Source organism: Mastigoproctus giganteus, chromosome 11 (genome assembly GCF_048544385.1).
Source record: "Mastigoproctus giganteus isolate SK-2022 chromosome 11, ASM4854438v1, whole genome shotgun sequence".
Taxonomy (NCBI): Eukaryota; Metazoa; Arthropoda; class Arachnida; order Uropygi; family Thelyphonidae; genus Mastigoproctus; species Mastigoproctus giganteus.
The window spans coordinates 29,551,878-29,571,285 of record NC_143585.1 but is presented as its reverse complement, the minus strand read 5'-3'; the positions used below and the strand labels follow the sequence as shown (position 1 = coordinate 29,571,285).

Genomic DNA, 19,408 nt, shown 5'->3' with positions numbered 1-19,408 from the left:
ACTGTTAAACCTCTAATGCAGAAATGAAGCCAAAGTAATTGATGTGGTTACAAAGGAACTGGATGCAAAAAATAATTTTGATATCATATATTTGGATTTCAGGAAAGCTTTTGACACTGTTGCGCGTGGAAGACTATTGTACAAATTGGAGCAGAATGGTATTAAGGGTAAGTTGCTACAATGGATAAAAGGATGGTTGAGTGGGAGAAGACAGGGTGGTAATTAATGGGTGCTGCTCTTCCTGGACTAATGTTATTAGTGGAGTCCCGCAGGGTTTAGTGTTGGGTCCTCTGTTGTTTTGTATATTTATCAATGATATTGATGAAGGTATATCAGACTTGTGTCGAAGTTTGCAGATGATACAAAGGTTGGCATGGTTGTTAATGACAGTGTGCTACTGCAACAGGATCTAGATAATATGGGCAGATGGGCTAAGAAGTGGCAACCGAAGTTTAACCTTGACAAATGCAAAGTACTGCATATTGGTAGAAGTAAACACAGAGAAACATACCAACTGAGTCTTATAAAGGAGGATTTTAATTTCCCAGATATTGGCTGGAATTTGTGGGTTGGTCACTCACACACTAGCAAGGCTTTTGTGGATTTGTTGGATGATTGTTTTCTACATCAGCATGTTCAGGAGGCAACTAGAGGGAGTAATATACTTGATTTGATTGTCAGTAGTATTTCTTCATGCATTAAGAATCTGCAGATAAAGGAACCACTAGGTTTCAGTGATCACAGTGTGCTGAAGTGGGATTTACTCAAAGAGGTAACTACCATCAGGGGTAAAGGGAAGAGTTATTGCTTTCATAAAGGCGACTAAGATGGTCTGAGACAGTATTTAAATTCTATACAGTGGGACCAACTGATGATGTTACCAACAGCAAATTCAAAAAAATGGGAAATATTCAAAGAACTAATCTTGGAAGCTACTAGGCTTTACATACCAACTAAGAAATATTGTTCAAGGTTTAGGCCTAAATGGATGTCAGATGAACTAATGAGACATGGCAGAGAAAAAAATGCATGGGATACATATAAATTAACACATGACACAGAAGCCTATGATAGATACAAGCTGGTCAGTAACCAAAATCACAAAGGAAGCCTCCTTTGTGATTTGGTTACAGGCAAAGGCAGATTATAAGAAATCTTTGGCAAAGGATGTAAAGAAATAGAGCAAAGAGTTCTTTACTTATGTAAACTCTAGAAGGAAGGGGATGAATCAGATTGGTTCACTTGATATCGATGGTTCAACTGTTGATGATCCTGCTCAGGTAGCTAACAAACTAAATGAATATTTTGCATCGACATTCACACATGAGGAGTTACTCAGCAAGGGGAATGCCAGAGGTGTATTCAACTCTGGAAGTAAGCTAGATAATCTTGTAATAACTGAGAGTAAAGTGGAAGAGAAATTGTTGAAGATAAACACAAGAAAGGCACCTGGGGTGGGTGGGATCTATCCAGTTACATTAAAGGAGGCAGCAAAGGAAGTAAGCAAACCCTAAGCCATAATTATGAGAGCTTCCGTGGACTCACGGGAGGTACCTATATGTGCAAATGTGACCCCAATTCACAAAAGAGGATCAAGGGCTGACACAAGTAATTATAGACCTGTGAGTTTAACTTCTGTTCCAGGAAAATTAATGGAGGCACTGGTTAAAGAAGCACTGCAGGATCATCTAGACAAGACTTCAGTTATAGCTCGGACACAGCATGGTTTTGTTAAGGGGAAGTCTTGCCTGACTAATTTCATTGGTTACTACGATGCAGTCACAATAGAGCTGGATGCAGGGAATAACTGATATTATATACTTGGATCTTAGAAAGGCTTTTGATACTGTTTCACATTAGCATTAGCATTAGTAGAGGCATATGATGCAAGAAAGCAAGCTTATTCAGCATCAGCCAAAAAAAAAAAAACCCTCTCCCATTTCACCCCCTCCGTTCGTTCGAAATACCCGTCCAGTTGAGCTTTAAATTTGTTTAGGCTATCAACTTCAACAACAAGTGATGGAAGTCGGTTCCACCAACCAACCACCCGCTGGCCAAAGGCAAATTTCCGCACATCTATCCGACATCCGTCCTTCCTCAATTTGAATTTATGCCCTCTGAGGTGATTATTCTGAGAAAGATGAAGAATCCCATTGGCATTGAGCATGCTCAAACCATTCAAAGCCTTATACACCTCTATCAGATCACCTCGCCGGTGCCTAGTCTCCAGACTCTGTAATTTGCAAAACTTAAGCCTTTCTTCGTAAGAGCAACCCTTTGTTCCATTTACTAATCTTGTTGCCCTTCTCTGTACCCGTTCCAGCAGCTCTACATCCTTCTTGAAATGAGGCCTCCAGACCTGTATACAGTACTCAAGATGTGGCCTAACCATTGCCTTATACAAGGGAATAATCACCTCCTTATCCCTGCTAGAAAAATTCCTGTATATCATTGACAAGACACCATGAGCTACTCTTGCAGCTCGTCTGCACTGCTCAGAGAACTTCATATCTGCCTGCACAATTACCCCCAGGTCCTTTTCATTCTCCACCACTGTCAGTGTAGTACCGCAGAGTTGATACATTGCTCTGGGGTTACTGTTACCCATATGTAGTACTTTACATTTGTCAATGTTAAACTTCATTTGCCACCTCTCAGCCCATCTGTTCAACCTTTCCAGATCCTGTTGCAGCAGCATAGCGTCAGTAGTGTCCTTAAAGACCCTGCCAACCTTTGTATCATCTGCAAACTTAGACATTAAACTTGATATCCCATCATCAATATCATTCATAAACACCGAAAACAACAATGGACCCAGCACTGAACCTTGAGGAACTCCACTAATAACATTAGTCCACGTTGAGCAGTGTCCATTGATTACCACTCTCTGTCTTCTGCCACTCAACCATCCCCTTATCCATAGCAGCAATTTGCCTCCAATGCCACACTGCTCCAATTTGTGCAGCAGTCTTCCATGTGCAACAGTATCAAAAGCCTTTCTAAGATCCAAATATATAATATCAAAGTTATTCCCTGCATCCAGTTCTTTTGTGACTACATCATAGTATCCAATCAAATTGGTCAGGCAAGACCTGCCCTTAACAAAACCATGCTGCGTCTGAGGTATAACTGAATTCTTGTCTAGATGATCCTGCAGTGCTTCTTTAACCAGTGCCTCCATTAATTTACCTGGAACAGAAGTTAAACTAACAGGTCTATAATTACTTGTGTCAGCCTTTGATCCTCCTTTGTGAATTGGGGTTACATTTGCACATCTCCAGTCTATGGGTACCTCCCCTGAGTCCAAAGAAGCTCTCATAATTATGGCTAGGGGTTTGCATACTTCCTTTGCTGCCTCCTTTAATATAACTGGATAGATCCCATCCACCCCAGGTGCCTTTTTTATGTTTATCCTGAACAATCTCTCCTCCACTTTCCTCTCAGTTATTACAAAATCATCCAGCTCACTGCCAATGTTTACTTTACCTACATCATTCTCCTTCCTGAATAACTCCTCATGCGTGAATGTAGATTCGAAATACTCGTTTAGATTGTTAGCCACCTGAGCAGGATCCTCAACTGTTGAACCATCAATATCCAGTGGACCAATCTGATTCATCCCTTTCCTTCTCGAGTTCAAGTATGTAAAGAACTCCTTTCTGTTTTTCTTTGCATCCTTTGCCAAGGATTTTTCGTAGTCTGCCTTTGCCTGCCTAATCTCCTTTGTGACTTGGTTACAGACCAACTTATATCTATCATAGGCTTCCATGTCACCCATTAATTTGTATGTATCCCATGCATTTTTCTTCTCTGCCACATGTCTCATTAGTCCATCTGACAACCATTTAGGCCTAAACCTTGAACAATATTTCTTAGTTGGTATGTAAAGCCTGGTAGCCACCAAGATTAGATCCTTGAATGCTTCCCATTTTGAGTTTGCTGTTGGTAACATCATCAGTTGGTCCCACTGTATAGAATTTAAATACTGTCTCAGACCATCATAGTCGCCTTTACGAAAACAAAAACCTTTACCTCTGATGGTAGTTACCTCCTTGAGTAAATCCCACTTCAACACACTGTGATCACTGCCACCTAGTGGTTCATTTATCTGCAGGTTCTTAATGCATGAAGAATCACTACTGATAATCAGATCAAGAGTATTGCTCCCTCTTGTTGCCTCACGAACATGCTGATGTAGAAAACAATCATCCAATAAATCCACAAAAGCCTTGCTAGTGTGCGAGTGACCAACCCACAAATTCCAGTCAATATCTGGGAAATTAAAATCCCCCATTATAAGACTCTCTGATTTACTGGCCCACTCTATTTCCCTGTACAATATATTATTATACTCATCAGAGTCATTAGGCCTATAGCACACTCCTACTCTCAAGTTTGATTTCCCTATGCTTATGTCACACCAAACTGACTCGATACTGCCCTGTCCATCGATGTCAACTGGCTTCACTTCCTTTGACTTTATGTGTTTCTTAATTAATAGCATAACCCCTCCTCCCCTCCTGTCCTGTCTATCCTTTCTATATACATTGTATTCCCCAAATTCCAGTTCCGCATTACTTATATCTGTGTGACACCACATCTCTGATATCCCAACAATATCTGCCTTTGATGTTTTGAGCAATACCTCAAATTCATCAAATTTATTTACCAAACTCCTAGCATTGGTGTACACGCAGGTATACATGCACCTGTTTCTATTCTTAGCTACCCTAACACTACCCATGTGTTTACTTGTAACGCAATGACTACCAGCAGTCTCTGAAATATCCTGCATCTTGTTTTTCAGACTTCTGCTCATTTGAATAGAAGCAGTGCAAGAATCACTTCCACCTCTGCCAGTGGCTACTGTTAATCTATTAGTCCTTGTATCCCCCCCAACTAGCAGTTTTCCGACCCACATAACACTGCCTCGACAGCATCAGCAAAAATTCTTGCACCCTTTCTATTTAAGTGTATCCCATCCCTGTAGAAGCAATCTCTCCTGTTAACAAGTACAGTCCAGGCTGAAAAAAATTCTACCCCTTGAGCCTTGCACAATCCCTCCAGGGCCGAATTGATCGACAAGGCTCTCATCATATACTCCCTCCTATCGTGTCTGGGCAGAATTGCATACACTTTCAAGTTCAACCCTAATTCACGGCTTTTGTTCAACAGTGACCTGTACTTGCTAAGTAATTCCGCCGGTCTCCTACTCTTAATATCATTAGTGCCAACGTGTACAACTATATCACCTTTTGTGCCCTTAAAAGATGATATCCGCTCTACAACATCATCAACCTTTGCCCCTGGCAGACATTTCCCCGTTTCCCTGACAATAGAGTCACCAACAACTACTAGTTCCTGTGGGACCAGCGCATTCTGCCTAGGGGACTGCCCCTGTGTTGCCTGATGACCAAGTGCAAGCTCTGGCGTTGATGTGGGCAGCTGAGAGCTTGATGGGCCCCTCAATTTATTTCCTTCGAGGGCATCCACCCTGTCCTTCAAGGTCTCATAAAGGCCCATAACAACGCTGAGTTGTCGCCTGATTTCCTTGCACTCCTTACATCGTGCACACACAAAGACATCCCCCTTGGCAGTATCATGTCCCGTACCCGACTGCTCCGCAAACATCAAGCAAACAGTGCATTTTAATAGACCGTGATTCAGAGGGCAACTGCCCCCCCCCCCCCAGTTCTCCCCTGAACCACAGCACTCCCATTAGCTTGAGCCTTTTGCTTTGCTGCTCTGGTCAGAGTCATAATTCCAATTTAATTCAATAAAATTTAAAACAAAAATTAAATCCTTAAGTTATATCCCAAAACAGTTATGTTATATATATATTTTTTTTTTTTTTTTTTTCGGTATCTAGTGTTCCCTTTATACAACTTCCGTATCACGTGTACCACTATAGTTATGTATTAATTATTTGTTACGATTAAGTCGTTATATATATTTATAGAGTTAAAAATACAATTTAATTGACAATAAAGTTTATCAAGATTAATAGATTTACTGATTAATTGACAATATTATATTATGCAGTATACTACACTAAGCTTATGCTATCGTGTAAAAATGGCGGGAATTCACGAATGGTATTTCTACGGACTCGTAAGTATTGATTAGCTTCGAAATCTCGCTATCTCAATTTAGAATAAACTAAGGATCCTGACTAGGTCTATAATCTACTTATAGAAGATAATTTGATATAACAATTGGTTAATAAATCGACTAAATTTGGTTAAAAGACCTCTCGTTCAATTTGTGACACGTGGATTTGATACCATTACCGATACTAAGTAATATCTACGAAATCTCTGTCTAAGTTAAACTTTAAACTAAGTATCGTAACTAGGAATATAAAGCTACTCTAGAAAATAAGAATTTTCTAGATTTTCTTTCACATGGAAGACTGCTGCACAAATTGGAGCAGTGTGGCATTGGAGGCAAATTGCTGCTATGGATAAAGGGATGGTTGAGTGGCAGTAGACAGAGAGTGGTAATTAATGGACGCTGCTCATCGTGAACTAATGTTATTAGTGGAGTCCCTCAGGGTTCAGTGTTGGATCCATTATTGTTTTCTGTATTTATAAATAATATTGATGATGGTATATCAAGCTTAATGTCCAAGTTTGCATATGATACAAAGGTTGGCAGGGTTGTTAAGGACACTACTGACGCTATGCTGCTGCAACAGGATCTGGAAGGGTTGAGCAGATGGGCCGAGAGGTGGCAAATAAAGTTTAACATTGAAAAATGTGAAGTACTACGTATGGGGAAACAGCAACCCCAGAGCAACGTATCAACTCTGTGGTACTACACTGACAGTGGTAGAGAATGAAAAGGACCTTGTGCAGGCAGATATGAAGTTCTCTGAGCAGTGCAGATGGGCTGCAAGAGTAGCTCATGGTGTCTTGTCATTGATATACAGGAATTTTTCTAGCAGGGATAAGGAGGTGATTATTCCCTTGTATAAGGCAATGGTCAGGCCACACCTTGAGTACTGTATACAGGTCTGGAGGCCCCATTTCAAGAAGGATGTAGAGCTGCTGGAACGAGTACCGAGAAGGGCAACAAGATTAGTGAATGGAACAAAGGGTTGCTCTTACAAAGAAAGGCTTAAGTTTTGCAAATTACAGTGTGTGAAGACTAGGCACCGGCGAGGTGATCTCATAGTGTATAAAGCTTTGGATGGTTTGAGCATGCTCAATGCTGATGGGATTCTTCCTCTTGCTCAGAATAATCACCTGAGAGGGCATAAATTCAAATTGAGGAAAGATAGATGTGCGGAAATTTGCATTTAGCCAGTGGGTAGTTGGTTGGTGGAACAGACTTTAATCCCCTGTTGTGGAGGTTGATAGTCTAAATAAATTTAAGGCTCGGCTGAACAGGTATTTCAAATGAAAGGGTGAAGTGGAAGTTTTTTTTTTTTTTTTTTGGCTGATGCTGCATAAGCTTGCTTTCTTGCATCATATGCCTCTACTAATGCTAATATCATATACTTTGATTTCAGGAAATCTTTTGATTCTGTAGCACATGAAAGACCGCTGTATAAATTGGAGTAGTGTGACATTAAAGACAAGTTGCTGCTATGAATAAAGGGATGGTTGATTAGGAGAAGACAGAGTGTAATCAGTGGACATTGCCCTTCATGGATTAATGTTATTATTAGTGGAGTCCTCTAGGGTTCGGTATTGGGCTCATTGGTGTTTTCGATATTTATGAAGGCATATCAGGCTTATTGTCCAAGTTTGCAGATGATACAAAGGTTGGCTGGGTGGTTAGTGACAGTAATGATAGTATGCTACTGTAATGGGATCTAGAAAAGTTGGGCAGATGAGCTGAGAAATGGCAATTGAAGTTTAACATTGTAAATGCAAAGTACTGCATACAGACAGCAGTAACCCCAGAGTAACATACCAACTGTGTGGTACTACACTGAGGGTAGTGGAAATTGAAAAAAAAAAAACCTGGGGGATAATTGTGCAGTCGAATATGAAATTCTCTGAGCAATGCAGATAGGCTGCCACAATAAATCATGGGGTTTTGTCAATAATATACAGGAATTTTGCTAGCAGGGATAAGGTCATTATCCCATTGTATAAGGTAATGATCAGGCCACACCCTGAGTACTGCATACAGGTCCAGAAGCCTCATTTTAGGAAGGCTGTAGGCTTCCATCTGTTTTTTAAGAAGTGGATAGTCTAAATAAATTCAGGGAAGACCTTGACAAATTTTTGGAGATGGACAGGTGGGGTGGGTAGTACTTTTTTATTTATTTATTTTTTTTGGCTGATGCTCTATAAGTTTGCTTTTTTGCATTATTTGCTAATACTGATACTATGGGACAATTCTGTGAATGCTTTTTACAAGATGAATGTTGTTTAGTTACTGAGGCCTTGTTTTATCATAAATAGTCATGTCAGCAGCCATAATTTGAGCTAGAGCCAGTGAACATCAAATGTGGAGTGAAGCAGTGTGCATTCAACATGGTGCATGAGTAATGGTGTCGACAGGGACATAGGCTAGCGGGATCCTACTTTTTTAGCACTACTGCAATTGACAGAGAAAATAATGCAAAAATTTTGCAATTATTGCTTAATTTGTTAATGCAGATGGGTGATGGAACAAGGATTGGCAGCTGGGCATTGCTCCAGGGGCTCATACTTGCTTCAACAAACTTCCATCTGTCGTTGTAGAAGTTGATAGGTTAAATAAATTTAAGGAGGAACTGGACAGGCATTTGGAGGGAGTGGTGTGATTTTTTTTTTTTTTTTTTTTTTTTTTCCCTGTGTGGTACTACACTTAAGGTGGTAGAAAATGAAAAAGACCTGGGAGTAATTGTGCAGTCAGATAAGTTTTCTGAGCAATGCAGACAGGCTGCCAGGGCAGGTTATGGAGTTTTGTCAATGATATATAGAAATTTTGCTATCAGGGAAAAGGAGGTGATTGTCCCTCTGTATAAGGCAGTGGTCAGGCCATACCTTGAGTACTGCATACAGGTCTGGAGGCCTCATTTTAGGAAGGATGTAGATTTGCTTGAGTGTGTACAGAGAATGCAACAAGATTGGTGAGGGGGTTGAAGAGATCCTCTTACCAAGAGAGGCTTAAGTTCTGCAAATTGCAGTGGCTGGAGACTAGGCGCCTGCACTGTGATCTGATTGAGGTGTATAAGGCCTTGAATGGGTTCAGCATGCTGAATTCTGATGTGATCCTTCCACTTGTTCAGATTACGAACCTAAGGGGGCATAAATTCAAATTAAGAAAAGACAGATGTAGAATAGATGTGCGGAAATTTGCCTTTAGCCAGCGGGTGGTTAATTGCTGGAACAAACTTCCATCTGTTGTTGTGGAAGTTGATAGGTTAAATAAATTTAAGGAGGAGCTGGACAGGCATTTGGAGGGAATGGTGTGATATATATATATTTTTTTTGACTGATGCTGCATAAGCTCATACACTTGCTTTCTTGCATCACAAGCTACTACAGAAGTACCTACTTATACTGTTTGCCCGATGACAAGCAGCAGAGTCCTCCTGAAAGATGCAGTTACTTGGCAAGTTGAAATGGACTCTAATGGTTGGCAGCAATTTACCTTTCAATATAGCCAGGTATCCATTGTCATTTACGGAACCTTTTATAAACTGCAGGTGACCTATTTCGTGATACGAAATGCACCCCCATATCATTTGGCTGGTAGGGAATTTCACTGTAGACACCATACAGTCTGGATGGTATTCTTCACCACGTCTACAGCAAATCATTTGTCTCCCATCAGAGCCATGCAGGTTGAATTTCTTCTCATCCGAGAAAATAACTGACTTCCACTGCTTAGGGGTCCATTTGACATGCTCCTTACACCAAAGTAATCGGGCCTTTTTCATTTTTTGTGTGAGGAGGGGCTTCTTCTTAGGACAACGGGCTACATTTTTGAAGAAGCATCTTGAAAGTTACTGCGCTTGCTACCACTCCAGTATGTTCTTCCCATTCTCTTTTCAGCTCAGATGAAGAAGCTTTATGGTTTTTAAGGCATAAACTTCAAAATGCAGTCCTGTTTTGGTGTAGAGACTCGTTTTTGTCCGGTTCCTTTTTTCCTATCAGCAGAACTAGTATTCTTGAGTTTGGAAAGAATATATATACCTGACATTACAAGACACTATAAGCAATATGATGGGAAGAACATCCTTCCTCGTGTAAAGCAACAATAGCACTCTTTCTTCATGGCGTCAACTGGGCATAACTCCGCCACCCTGACACAAGCATGGAAAGATTGCAACTCTTGCAGAGTGCGCCTATATAGCTGAAAGTAACAGTTGATGCAATATTATGTCATCACATACGCATGTCAATCTTATCTGATGCAATCTATAAGAAATATTGCGATATACTTACATTATTCGGACAACAATTACAATTTTAAGGGATGATACACTTTCTTTGAATACCAGTGTATGTACACACACATATGGACACATGTATACATGACTACAGTGGTCTGACAATTTTCAAATTCTATACAGTGAGACCAACAGCTTAGAAGCTACTATGCTTTTCATACCAACAAAGAAATGCTGCTCAAGGTTTAGGCCTAAATGGTTGTCAGATGAACTAATGAGACTTGTGGCAGAGAAGAAAAATGTATGGGATGCATATAAATTATCAGGAGACAGAAGCCTATGGTAGATATAAGCTACACTGTAATAAGTCACAAAGGAGGTTAGGCCAGCAAAGGCAGATTACAAGAAATATTTGGCAAAGGATGCAAAGATTTCTTTACTTATGTAAACTCTAGAAGGTAGGGGATGAATCAGATTGGTCCACTTGATATCAATGGATTGACTGTCAGTGATCCTGCTCAAGTAGCTCACGAACTAAATGAGTATTTTGTATCTAAATTCGCACATGATGAATTCTGTGGGGAAGTGGAGCTCAGAAGCTTATCAAACTCTAAATAATTTTGTAATAACTGAGAGAAAAGTGGAGGTGAAATTGAAGTTAAACATCAGAAAGGCATCTGGTGCAGCTGGGTTCTATCCAGTTATATTAGAGAAGGCAGCAAAGGAAGTAAGCAAATCCTTAGCTATAATTATGAGAGGATCCTTGGAGGACTCGGGAGGTCCCATGGACTGGAGATGTGCAAATGTATCCACAGTTCACAAAGGGGGGATTAAAGGGTAACACAAGTAATTACAGACCTGTTAGTTTAACTTCCATTCCAGGGAAAATAATGGAGTCACTGGTTAAAGAAGCATTGCAGGATCATCTAGACAAGACTGCAGTTATAGTTCAGACACAGCATGGGTTTGTTAAGGTGAAGGCTTGTCTGATCAATTTGATAGGATATTATGTGGTCACAAATGAACTGGATGCAAAAAATAATTTTGATATCATATACTTGGATTTTTGGAAAGTTTTTGATACTGTTGCACATGGAAGACTACTGCACAAATTGGAGCAGTTTGGCACTAAGGGCAATTTGCTGCTTTTGGATAAAGGGTTGGTTCAGTGGGAGAAGACAGATAGTGGTCATCAATGGATACTGTTCTTCAAGGACTAATGTTATCAGTGCAGTCGTCCCCCCCCCCAGGTGTTTTGTGTTGGGCCCATTTTTGTTTTCTGTATTTATCCGTGATATTGATGAAGGTGTATCAGGCTGAACATCGAAATTTGCAGACAGTACGAAGGTTGCAGGGTTGTTAATGGTATGCTACTGCAACAGGATCTAGAAATGTTAGGCAGAGAGGTGGCAACTTAAGTTTAACATTGACAAATACTAAGTACTGCATATGGGTAAACCAAAGTATCATACCAATTGTGTGGTACTACACTCAGGGTAATTGACAAATACTAAGTACTGCATATGGGTAAACCAAAGTATCATACCAATTGTGTGGTACTACACTCAGGGTAATGGAGAATGCAAAAGACCTGGGGGTAATTGTGCAGTCAAATGAAGTTTTCTTAGCAGTGCAGATGCTGCAAGAGTAGCTCATGGTGTATTGTCAATGATATACAGGAATTTTGCTAGGCACTGTTCAGGCCACACCTTGAGTACTGCATACAGGTCTGGAAGCCTCATTTTAGGAAGGATGTAGAGCTACTGGAATGAGTACAGAGAAGGGCAACAAGATTAGTGAATAGGTTGCTCTTATGAGGAAAAGCTTAAGTTTCGCAAATTAGTGTCTCGAGACTAGGCACCTCACAGGTGATCTGATTGAGGTGTATAAGGCCTCAGATGGTTTGGGCAAGCTCAATGCCAGTGGGATTCTTCCTCTTTCTCAGATTACAAACCTGAGGGAGCATTAATTCAAGTTGAGGAAAGACAGTTGTAGAAGAGTTGTGCAGAAATTTACCTTTAGCTAGCAGGTGGTCGATTGCTGGAACAAACTTCCATATGTCATGGAAGTTGACAGCTTAAGTCTTAATAAAATTCATGGCAGAACTAGACAAACTTTTGGAGCGAATGGATGGATGAAGTGGGATGGGTTTTTTTTTTTTTTTTTGGCTAATGCTGTATAAGCTTGCTTTCTTGCATCGTATGCCTCTGCTAATATACCTACAAGATCCAACTAATGGGGGGAGGCAGTTGCCAATTTGCTCAAATTTGGTAGAATAAAATACCCTTGGCAGATGCTAATAAATCTGAAATTTTTTGGCCATTTTTTAAACTTGCCTAGTTTCAAAAATGGAAGTGTGAAGATTTTTCTTTTATAATATTTTAATCTCGTGAATAGTCAGTTGTCAGAGTTTTCCTTTTAATTTTTATTTATATTAAAAAGTAAAAAGTATAGATATACAGTAAGACACCCGTATCTGCAGGGGATACGTTTCGAGACCTACCGCAAATATAAGCGAACACCTGCTGACCCCGTTTATAACGTGATTTTCTTGTACATACATACGTACAATAAAGTTTAATTGATAAATTAAACACACACACACACAGTAAGACATTAAATATGGTAATTATAAAGTACAGAAGACTCAATTTACTAGGATTGGATTATCCAGGACACTTCAAGACTCCAAATTTAAAAAAATCAACCAGAAATCATAAAATTAAAATAATAACTAGAATAGGTGTAAACAGATATTTTGCAAGTTGTAAATAAGTGACAACAACCAGTGTTATAAGTTGTCATTGGGAGATTAGTGTACCAATTATCTTGCAACCCCTCTGTCTTCACACCTACCACTCAAAACAAAAAAAAAGAGACCAAATGTTAATTGTTGTTTCATTGCACCGCAAAAGGACAAATTTTGTTTCATTATTTGTCAAGGATGTCGGAATTTTTTTTTTTTTTTTTTTTTTTTTGTTTAGAAATCACGAAAATAATTGGCAAACGCAAGGATTGTGCTTTCAAATTAAACAAAAACTAAGATTATTCAAAAGTTTGAAAACAGTGCGCCCGTTTTTTTTTTTTTTTTTAGGAGCATTAGCAACTAAGGCCATATTGCTCCAGGATATGCAGTGGTCATTCCCTGACCTTTCCGCATCCTCCTTATTTGGTGGTGACGGACTCGAACCCCAGTCTAATAAAGAAGCATGTGCGACGCACTGCTGCTCCTTCCCACCTGGCTACGGAGGTGCCTGATGCGGCCGTTAAACTCTGAAGAACCATTATAATGTTGGTGACATTGTAAAAAATAAAGATAAGCTATTCGATTTAAAATCAACATTGTAAAAAATAGAAGGGCAGCATCTTGCCGGACACACGAGTAGTAAGTGTTAAGTTTTTTAATTTTTTTCCTGTGGTTAACCATGGGTAATTGAATCAGTGGATTCAGGGACATAACTGTATATATATTTATATATATATATATGACTATATATATATATATATAGTCCTATAAATTAGAATAAGGTTTAAAATAATAATAAAATAATGCCAGCAGTACGGCAAGACAAGAGCGAAAAACAAAATTAAACCTAGATTCAAATCTAACAGGGAGGGAAGAGAAAGGTAACAAGAATAAAAATATATTGCAACGAAACTCTAAATTAATTTAGAAAATCTAATTATACGAATAATAATTCATTGAAATTTAAAGCCAATTAAATAGAAATTTAGCGATGCCCCCTCTGATGGGCACCAGGTCCAAATTTATGTGAAATATCACCAAACAGAGATTTAAACCATTCACAATAAAACAAAACAAAGCAAAAATAGACTGACCATTATGCCCCATCTCAACAGAGGACCACAAGGCCAATAATGGTCAGGGAATCGCTGCATTTCGAACGCTAAACAAATCGCCACAAAGGCGAAACGATCACAAGATCAGTCTGCCACACCGATCCCCAGATCGAACCGCCAATGCAGGGAATTGAACAGCGGTGGTCCTGATGCAGCGAAAATCAAAAATAGAACAGACAAGAGCACTCCAGTGCAAAGCCACACTACTGACAAAAGTAAACTTAGCCCGTTTATATAAACGAATAATAAACTATAGATGGCAGTACAGGCGCAGCGTTAGCAATTTGCCCAATACTATCATGTGACATAATTATATTTAAATAACGTTGAAAAAGAAGTATTACTTAAAAAATAAAAAGGAGGGTACAGCACACATCAGAGGCAGCAAAAAGCATATTCCTCTACATGATGCTTGAAATATAGTCATATAAATTAGAATAAGGTTTAAAATAATGCCAGCAGTACGGCAAGACAAGAACAAAAAAACAAAATTAAACCTAGATTCAAATCTAACAGGGAGGGAAGAGAAAGGTAACAAGAATAAAAATATATTGCAATGGAAACTCTAAATTAATTTAGAAAATCTAATTATACAAATAATAATTATTCGTATAATTAGTGTAATACTTCTTTTTCAACGTTATTTAAATATAATTATGTCACATGATAGTATTGGGCGAATTGCTAACACTGCGCCTGTACTGCCATCTATAGTTTATTATTTGTTTATATAAACGGGTTAAGTTTACTTTTGTCGGTAGTGTGGCTTTGCACTGGAGTGCTCTTGTCTGTTCTATTTTTGATTTTCGCTGCATCAGGACCACCGCTGTTCAATTCCCTGCATTGGCGGTTCGATCTGGGGATCGGTGTGGCAGACTGATCTTGCGATCGTTTCGCCTTTGTGGCGATTTGTTTAGCGTTCGAAATGCAGCGATTCCTTCCTCTGTTGAGATGAGGCATAATGGTCAGTCTATTTTTGTTTTGTTTTGTTTTATTGTGAATGGTTTAAATGGTTTAAATCCAATAAATCTTTTATTGGTGATATTTCACATAAATTTGGACCTGGTGCCCATCAGAGGGGGCACCGCTAAATTTCTATTTAATTGGCTTTAAATTTTCAATGAATTATTATTCGTATAATTAGATTTTCTAAATTAATTTAGAGTTTCCGTTGCAATATATTTTTATTCTTGTTACCTTTCTCTTCCCTCCCTGTTAGATTTGAATCTAGGTTTAATTTTGTTTTTTCGCTCTTGTCTTGCCGTACTGTTGGCATTATTTTATTATTATTTTAAACCTTATTATAATTTATATGACTATATTTCAAGCATCATGTAGAGGAATATGCTTTTTGCTGCCTCTGATGTGTGCTGTACCCTCCTTTTTATTTTTTTAAGTAATACTTCTTTTTCAACATTATTTAAATATTATTTATATATATATATATATATATATATCTACGAGGTGCAAAGCAAAAGTTTCCAGACTGGGTAATAAATTAATTTATACTAACGTTAATTCAAAGTAGTCCCCTCCAGACTTTATAGATTAATAAATACCCAGTGATTCCTCACTGAAGCATTTGTGGAACAAGTTTCGTAATGATGTCCAGCATTTTCTGTGGTTAAATTTGAATCTCTGCATTGTCTTTGAAGCTACATCCTTTTAATCAGATTTTCATTTTGGGGAACAGTAAGAAGTCATGGGGTGAGGACAGTTCAGGAGAATATGGAGGGCTTGAGACCATTGCCATTTCATTTTTGACTAATAATTGCCGAACTGACAAAGCTGTGTGGACTGGCACATTGTTGTGATGCCAAAACCAATTCTGAGTACACCATCTGTTTGGGCATTATCTCCTGATATCCTCAAACACCTTAAACCCTGATGTAGGACTGGTGATTTACAGTTCAGCTTGGTGGAAGGAACTCCTGATAAACAACTTCCTCAGTTTTGGTGAAAACAATCGGCATGCTCTTGGCATTTTATTTGGCCTCCCTTGCCTGTTTTTTGACGTGGAGATACTTTTTCACTGGAAGCACTGATGCTTTTTTATGTCATATACATAAACCCAGCTTTCATCTCCTGTTATGACCTTGGAAAGGAAGTTTCTTTGCTTGCAGTCCTCTGCACACAGAAAACTGGTTCTGTTTCTCTTTGTCACTCAGCAAATGCAGCACAAATTTTGCAGCAATCCACCTCATGTTTAAATTTTCAGTTACAATTTAATCTGCACATATACCGTATGATAGTCCTGGAATGTCACAGTTATCATTAATCTTATGCTGTCTGGCCTCATGGATAACAATGCACTTTTTCAACATTTTCATCAGACATTGAATGACCCGAGGACTCAAAGTCCCCACCTGTTTTGATTTATAAAAAATCTTTATTGCTCATAACTATATAATATGCTAAACTATGGTTTTTGCAGTGAATAATAATTTAAATAGAAGAGTAAATCCAAATAATGAATTTTGAAAAATTCATTAGTCACTATTATTGGCACAAAGTAGTCATGCTTTCTAAAATCTGATAATGTTTAATTTGATGCTGATTTACAGAGATATTTTAGTTTTTTTTTTTTAGCCCAGCAATAGTACTTCTCAGTTTATAACATGACTGATAACAGGAATTCTGACAGACTCCTTAACTTTCAAAATTTTGTAAATGCTTTGTTCTTTGGCCACTAATAATACTCAGTTTTAATAAATTTTTCTAATGGTACCAACATATTTTTTATTCAGATATGTTGGTACCATAAACAGAAACATAAAACTATCAATCAATGCCAAATTTAAATTTGTGGAGACCTTTATTGCATGAAACTGGCATTATTCCAGAACAACAGATTTATACAATATTTAAAGAAGACACTTTGAAATCAACATTTGAATCTTAGAAGTTACTGTAATTTTTATTTCTTTATTTATAGAAAAAGGCTGTGGAGAGTATCAACTCTCGACTTGCTTTGGTAATGAAATCAGGCAAATTTGTATTAGGATATAAGCAAACATTGAAGACACTAAGGCAAGGAAAAGCAAAATTAGTGATCATTGCTAACAATACTCCACAGCTGAGGTAAGTGGCTAAAATTTTTAAAGTTTAATTGAATTAAAAAAGGGTCTTGGTGTTATTAATTATTTGGTTTTTTGCTAACTGAATGTCATTAACTTGTACACAGTGCATCACAACACAACCAGGAATATTTTTTAACAAATGCAGGAACTTAATGTCAGAAGTATATAATATTTATAATAATAATAATAATGGTATTTGAAATATTTTTGTACATCTTGATTATTTAATTGTAGCTTTGTCAGTGGATGCATATTCTTTCATTTTTTATCAGTACAGATGAAAGATAATTTGCTTCCACTGAGAGACACAGAACAATGTAAAAGTTTCTGTAAGTTTATTACAGTCATTGTGCAATATTGCTAGCTTAATTACTATTTAGACAATCAGTTTGTTTGCATGTGTGAAAATGCATATTATGGCCATTTTAATCATTAGTGTATATAAATGAACATATCATGAATATTACTAGTAATGCTGCAAAAACATTGTGCAACGTAGTTTGATGCCAGAAGCTGTGTATCTATTAAGGGGGAAGGAAAAAAACATCACAGGCCGTGTTGTTATGCACTACAGATGCTGCAACCATTAGTGCTTCTAAAGAAATTCTTTAGTTAGAAAACATTCTCTTCATCATGACTCAGTTTACCTAATTTTACAACTACACTACACTTAAAACCCCCAGATCATTTTCATTTCTGCTATCCTGAGTGTATTACCATAGAGTTGGTATGCTGATCCGATATTATTTCTATCCATATGCAGTACCTTGCATTTGTAAATATTAAATTTCAACTGTCATTTCTCAGCCCTTCTGCCTAATTATTTTTAGATCTTGTTGCAGTAGCTTACCCTGGTTAATGTCATTAACCACCCTTCCAACCTTTTTTGACTCGTGAACCCCTTTCAACATAATATTTTTATCGCAAACCACTAAGCCTATATTCTGTTATACGAAATCGTATAACAGTTTTGAGTTTTTATTATCAAATAGTTCGTGGTATGTTTTTATAAGTGATATTGTGTAATAAAATAAAATTATTATTGAGTATACCTATACATAACAATAGTCTTTGAGAATGAAAAAAAAATTTAGTATGATATGTGATAAAATCATTAAACATAATATAGGAACTCCCCGGCGCCTCTGTAGCCAGGTGGGCAGGAGTGGCAGTGCGTAGCACACGCTTGTTGATTAGGCCAGGGTTCGAGCCCTTGACCACCAAATACGGAGGATGCGGAAAGGTCAGGGAATGACCACCGCATATCCCCAGAGCAATATGGCCTTAGTTGCTAATGCTCCTAAAAACCAAATAACGAACAAACAAACAGGAACTCCCCGACTTACATAAGGGTTGCTTTCCGTGGAACGTTATGCAAGTCGGAATTTCCCCCCATGCTTGTGCAGCACTCGCTGAATTGATTGAATCAAAAAAGAAATGTTCAACATGTAAATAGAATTATTTATTTATTCAATTTTTTATATTATTCACGGGAAAAATTACAAAAGCATGCAATTTCAAAATTATAAAATTACAAAAAAAGAGAGGGCTAGGCATGACATCAGTAAGTTTTACCTCTCAAGCATCATTGCCGGAATCTACATCTTCAGCTGATAAATACGTCACTGTGGAGGTTGAGGGCTGTGGAGATTTAGAAGGGGTTGGCCTATCAACCTTACAAAAGAACATATTAATGAATGACTGGGTGGTGGCTTTTTTCTTTTCATCGTAGAGTTCTTTCTAGCAAGCATATCATTCACCTGTCTGTTAACTTTTAAGAATTCGCTGTCAGGATCCATCTTTTCAAACCTTGCCATTGCCATCTCTCTGGTGATGAATCGTCTTAGCTCCTCATTTGGTTCATCTGGAGCTTCGTCAGCATTTTCTCTTCCTCTGTTAACTCCTCCACGTCTTTGGCATCAACCTCCAACTGAAGTAGCTCTGCACCTTTACAATCTTATCTGTAATCTCTCCGTATGATTCGTCTTTTTCAAATCCTTCGAAGCCTATTGTGTGCCGTGGGAATATATTTCCTTCCATGCGCCATTTAAACAACTTGTAGTAATTTCCTCCCGGGCCTTATTAATGTTTAAGATGGCATGGTAAATATTATAAGATTTCCAAAAGTCTC

The 19,408-nt window shown here is 38.2% G+C and overlaps 1 protein-coding gene across 2 annotated transcripts in view; it reads left to right on the top strand.

Annotated features, from left to right (window-relative positions):
* The window catches only part of LOC150077844 (large ribosomal subunit protein eL30-like), a 36,542-nt gene that overhangs the window by 1,261 nt on the left and 15,873 nt on the right, over positions 1–19,408 (top strand). For both annotated transcript variants that reach the window (XM_090385447.1, XM_090385446.1), the window contains one exon: positions 17,133–17,278. In XM_090385447.1, the coding sequence (XP_090241573.1) occupies positions 17,133–17,278 (146 nt within the window). The remainder of the gene's footprint in view (positions 1–17,132; positions 17,279–19,408) is intronic.